This window comes from Orbicella faveolata, unplaced genomic scaffold (genome assembly GCF_042242905.1).
Source record: "Orbicella faveolata isolate gen_17 unplaced genomic scaffold, um_ofav_v1 contig_24, whole genome shotgun sequence".
Lineage (NCBI taxonomy): Eukaryota > Metazoa > Cnidaria > Anthozoa > Scleractinia > Merulinidae > Orbicella > Orbicella faveolata.
The window spans coordinates 13,334,001-13,340,000 of record NW_028301552.1 but is presented as its reverse complement, the minus strand read 5'-3'; the positions used below and the strand labels follow the sequence as shown (position 1 = coordinate 13,340,000).

General features: G+C 39.0%; 1 protein-coding gene across 3 annotated transcripts in view; it reads left to right on the top strand.

Annotated features, from left to right (window-relative positions):
* Positions 1-6,000, top strand: part of LOC110059221 (uncharacterized) — a 42,556-nt gene that overhangs the window by 13,841 nt on the left and 22,715 nt on the right. The window contains exon 1 of one of the 3 annotated variants that reach the window (XM_089291626.1): positions 1-54. This exon is cut by the window's left edge and continues 6,471 nt beyond it. The exons of the other annotated variants lie outside the window; for them this stretch is intronic. Within the exon in view, the coding sequence (XP_089147752.1) occupies positions 1-54 (54 nt within the window). The remainder of the gene's footprint in view (positions 55-6,000) is intronic. 3 annotated transcript variants of the gene reach the window in all.

The window sequence follows — 6,000 nt, the reverse complement described above, 5'->3', positions numbered from 1 at the left end:
TTGTTGGTGTTTGGTGGCGAGGAGACTTTGCTTGGTGCGAAAACAGGACACAAGGTAACCTCTTTATTTATTATTTCCTTCATTTATAAACTCTCTTCCTACTCTATAACTAGGTTGTATATGCGCCTGATAGACAGAGAATTCTTGGAACGTATCCGGCTTAACAAATAAAGAAGCCTCGACTGTGCTCTATTCTGTTGTAAAGCACACAGGAAAGAAGTGTAGGCGGCAAAACGGGCTACAGGTAGTCGAGTGTGTAGTCGAGTGTTTCTCCCTACTTCTTGAGTGCTTTACCACTTCCTAACTGATTTATAACGGAACAGAGCACAGTCAACGCTTATTTGTTTGTTGCATGATAAAGAATGCATTAATTTCTCCACGCATTCGGCTGAATTTTCGACCAAACGAGGAAAAGTGGCGGAAGTGAGCACCTGTTCTTTGATAAAGCACTCTAAAATAAGCCAATCAAAATCCTTATTATGCGATGCTATGAATTTGGGAAAAGATCCTTCTTAGAATTGTTCAAATAACTTTAGTGGCTAACGAGACAAAAGCTGACAACACTCAAGCTAAACTTTCGGTTTCGAGTGGCTTTCGAGAGAAGAACGGTCGCTTCAATATTCATTTTTTAGTTTGATTTAAAAAGAAGGATCTCAAAGAAATCCGGTAGCATTGTAACCTATGAAGACCTGCACTTTTCCAATGGAAATTACGAAACAAAAAGCTCAAAGCTTGCAGATGAAAATGCGAAATGCTGCCGTGTATTTGAAAGGAGCTACAGTTATGTAAGCTTTCTGCTTACAGCAAGATTTCCCTAGCTAGCGACAAATTTGGAAAGACTAAACTGCTCCCACTGGTTCTACTCCGAGTACAGGTGAGAATATTAGAGCAAGCTTTCAACTGGTTACTCGTCGGTTGAGTGTTGTAATTGTTGAGTTTCGCTTCGCTGAGATGACCAGAGGTCGCTTTTTAGAGAACGAGTGTTATTACACTCTGTGTAAGTGTTGTTTGAGCATTTTTACAAAAACAAAGCTTCTCATCATAAACAGAGATAGCTCAAGTGGTGTTTTCTGTTGTTTTACTTCTTAAGTATAATTTCAGCCTTTGTAACTAAATATAATGTCTTTTATTGAGGCATGCGCTGGGTTGAGAATTTGTTTATTTCGCTACGTGTTTTGTCGGAATCCAACAAAGCACGTCTTTTGTTCTGTTGTTAATAATGGCCTCCAGGCAGCTATGATTACCGCAGACAAAGAGCTCGTTTCCATTATGTTTGTCTGAGTTACAGGGAACGTTTAATTGGGGTCCAAGTTGTCAAAATTACGAAGCAAAAAGGAGAAAAAATTCAGCTTACTGTGTATCTTTTCTCTGATAAAGCAAGCTGTTTCGGCCAAGTAGAGCACGATTTATATTTATATTTATATAAAATGTTAGAAAATAAACCAAAGCAAATACGCGCGCTGATTGGTTTAAATCCGTGAAGGCGAGGTGAACATTGGTGAATATTCACCAATGCTCACTGAGCCTGAGGCGAATAATTGCTTTGATATAATTTTCAGAGCTGAACAAAGAGGAATAAAGAATAACAGACTAAAACTTAAAAACACAAAGGAAATGTACATGTACATCGATTGCGAATCAATTTACTCACCGAGTTCGGCAGTAAAACAGGCGAAACACTACGAAAAATAAATTTATCCGGTACCTTTGTTTTATCGTTGTTGACTTCATTTACAGTTGTCATCATCGTCTAAAAATGAGTAGCTTTTGTTTGAAGAAAAATAAATCTGACCCACGGGCGATCAACGTAACCACTGCGTTTACGATTTTTAAATTCCTTGAATACGAGTTGTTGAAAGACTTTTTGGTCTAAGGGCGACAGCAGTCATTTTGAAAATTCTCCATCTATTCAAATATCCTGGACGTGGAGTGATGTCTTCCGAATAAATGAAAAATTCATTCAGCAACTGTCCGCCATGTTTACCTGCCGAGATGGCAAAGGTGGCGACCCTGGTAACCAGGCCTAGAAAATGTTATATTCACCGTCTGGTGCGGTGAATATAGCGTCATATAAGGAATCGCTGAGCCAGTTATATTTCTGGAAACTCTTTGTTCAGGTCCGAAATTATACTAATAAACAATTAGATTACGAGCTCGTGATTTCTATCACGCATAGAAATCGAGAGCTAATAATCTAACTGTTTTAGTATAAATCTACTAGTTGTTCAAAACTTTAGCTAAATCCTGTACACAGACACTTCGAAAACGCCAAGAAGCGGCCGTCATTTTGATAACAAGGGCACACTGCTACGCCACTTACTATCTATCACAGAATAGATAGTGAGTAGCTTAGCCAATCAGAGAACGGCATTCGTGATAGAACGCCAGTATATTTATACTAAAACTCAATGGAAACACGGTAGCTCTTTTCTGTTCCTTAATTAAACAATTATTGAACTTGAACGCATATAAAATTTAGCCTGGAGTAATTTGAAGATTTCCCAAAAGAAACCCGGGAACGCTATAAATGTAAGTCAATATTATAAGCGCGACATCCATCAGCATACATGCATACGACACTGTCTTACAACTTCTACAATGTAATAAAATAAAGTTTGCAACTCGATTCTTTTCAATCCTTTTTAATTATACACAAGCACTTGCAAGTCACAACAAACTTACCTTAGTGAAGATCGCTCAGTATTTAGCGGCAGAAGCGTCAAAGAAAAGTTAAGCACAGGCATTTCAGCGATTTTATAAGTTTAAGTGGTGATCCATGGGTCATTCACGCCCTATCTAAGGAGCGTCCTCCAAAAGCGTCGAGTATGGTAGGTACGGTTGGATTGGTTTTTGATACAGTTTAGTTTCGCAAAGTTTTAGTTATCGATTGTAGCGAACTCGAATTAAATAGGTAGCGAACTGGAAGTTGCGTGTAGCAAACTCGAACGTAAACAGTAGAGCTCGATTATATTGGTAGCGAAACCGGCAAGCTACACAAATTTGCATGTTTCGTACTAGTATTAAGTTATCGAAAATCCGTCGACAAGATCTTGAAAAAAGGCTCAGTACACCGTCAGTTAAATGAATACAGTTCTCTTCCACTGTTTTTTTTTTTTCTTTTGTCGTTCTTCCTTCTGCGCGACAATCTCCCGTCGATATAGCAGAAACTAAATCGTTTGTTTTACTTTCCTTACATATTTTATTATTACTTGATTCCTTTTAAGTTTGTATAAATTGAGATATATTTCGTTGCTTAATAATTAAAGAACAAAACAATTGTGCATGCGGAAGAGCCTTTTAATTTTAGAAACTTGGCCGGATTATCGACCTCGTGTAGTTGCTTGTATATGAAATCCACAAGTACATAGCTAGACTGTTCACAGTCTCTCTATTTTTCAACGCACGCGAAAGAAGAAGCGAGCGAAACGGGTGCGAAGCAAGCGGGGGTGGGGACGGCAAGGTGAGTGAACTGAGCCCTAGCCTCCTCTGAAGCCTCCTGTTTTGCGTTGGCGCCCAGTTCTCTTGCGATTCTATCCGGTCGTTCAATGATCGAATAAAAATACGAGAAAATAGAGGGTTGCGAACAGTCTAATACATGGCTGGTTCATCGGCAATCTTAATCGCCTCGTTGTAGGACAAAGGTTTTGTTTACTATTTGTTTCTGAAAGTCTTTATTTCGTGGACGAAAAAACTCGATCCGTTTAACTTGAAGTATCATGATTTTTGCACTATTTTGGTCTGGGACTTCACTAGTTAGAAGGCAACTGGCTTATCCCAAATTCGTGTCTTAACTGCCTTGATAATGTCGAGCTTTCCACTAGAAGCCAGAATAGAATATAAAGGTCATGAAAATCTCTAGGTTTTACAGTAGCGGTGAAACCAAGATCGAATAACTCCTCGATGGTTCCCTCTTTCGATATGACTTCGCACAGATCAGCCCATTTCTTTCGTCTTTTTCTCGTTTTTGGACGAGTGTCATCGAGATATTGAATAAAGGGAATACTCTCTCCTAAGCTTGCTGTAGTGCTGCAGCCTCCAAGGAAGGAAACTCTGGGAAGAAAGAAGCGCAACAGGGAAGATCGTACTGAAGTAATCATCGTAAGCGACGACGAGACCGAGAGCGTGGTAAAAGGAAGTTTTAAAATTCGCAAATTATTGCAATGAGACAACGAACGCAAAGAGATCATTATAGAATAAACAACAACAGATATATATGTTTTTATGTGTTGAAAGAAACTAGCTAGAAGCGCTTGGTTTTTCTCCTTTCCTCTAAGTTTGTAAGAGAGTGGCAACACTTGAAGACTTGAAGATATTATAAGGTTATGCCGGCCTAGCATAAACGAAGTTCTGAAGCAGTGAACGTATTATTATCTTCCGCGGATTGGTGGCTGTAAGAAGCGTGGCTATAGGGTCTAAAAGTATTCGCGAGTGACCACGAATGACCACGAGTGAGATTACATCAAAATATGTCATTATAAGGCCATTTCATCAAATGACCTACCCACGAAAAGTTATTAACTAAGGACCTCATCTGCATAATGCGTTCTTACTGAAAAAAAAGTCCGTTTATCGAAGATTCTTCATACCTCTTTTATGCCGTTGAAGTGTTATCTTTTAAGTTTGTTCCAGTAGTAGCTAATTGGAAAAGAGAAGTTATCACACCCCGGCCTTTGAGGCGGTAATATGCATATGCGCCTGGTAGACAGAGAGTTCTTCCTTTGTACTTTCGCTTTTGTGCTGAGATGCTACGACAATTTTCGCCGACACTAAATGGCTACTAACATAATGTTTCTTTAACATTCCCTGGAGGGAAACTTTGAAGTTGTAGCTAGTTGTGTAACGCTGCTATATCCAGATGTATCTGGCTTAACAAATAAAGAAGCCTCGACTGTGCTCTGTTCTGTTGTAAAGCACACAGGAAAGAAGTGTAGGCGGCAAAACGGGCTAGCGGACGTCGAGTGTTTCCCCCTACTTCTTGAGTGCTTTACCACTTCCTAAGTGCTTTACAACAGAACAGAACACAGTCAACGCTTATTTATTTGTTTCATGATAAAGAATGCATTACTTTCCCCACGCGTTCGGCTGAACTTTCAACCAAACTTTATTCTGCAAGCGAGGACCGGAAAAGTGGCGGAAGCGCGCATCTGGTCTCTGATAAAGCACGCTAAAATAAGCCAATCAAAATCCTTGTTATGCGATGCTATGAATTTGGTGAAAAGAATAGTAAGTATTTTCTTAATCTGGAAAAAAGAAACCACAGGAAGAAACATATAACTTCATTAAAAAACGAAGACGGCTCTGTTCTACGTAACGCTAAACAAATACTGGAGGAGCAAGAGAGCTTTTTTAAGAATATATATAAATCGAAAAATCTCACTTGAAAAAAAGAAGAAACTCCATTCACTTCGTTGACTCACCAGACCTTAAAACCTCGAACAATGAGGAAGCAGAGCGCTGCGAAGACTCGTTAACAATAAAGCGGGAATGTGAAGATGCGCTTAGCAAGTTCCAAAACAAAAAAACACATGGTTCTGACGGGTTCACAATTGATTTTTATAGATTGTTTTGGGAGGTGATTGGACATATTATGGTAGATAGTTTTAATTTCGCGCGCATATCAGCGCGGTCATTTATCCATCTCCCAACGGCTCGGAATTATTTCCTTGATCCCCTCCAAAAAAATAAAGACGTAGAATACTTAAAAAACTGGAGGTCGATTTCTTTTTTAAATAATGATTATAAAATCGCCACAAGTGCCATTTCAGTCAGAATGGTAAATGTCTTACCTAAAATTATTCATTCAAGCCAAACAGGCTATGTCAAAGGAAGATATATCGGCGAAAGTATCAGAACTATTACAGATATCATGTCTTTCACCGAGACGCAAAACATTCCGATATTCGCCGTTTTTCTCGATTTCGAAAAAGCATTTGATTACATTGAGTGGAATTATCTTCAGAAATGCCTGAAAACTTTCAACTTTGGTCCTCAACTGCGGCA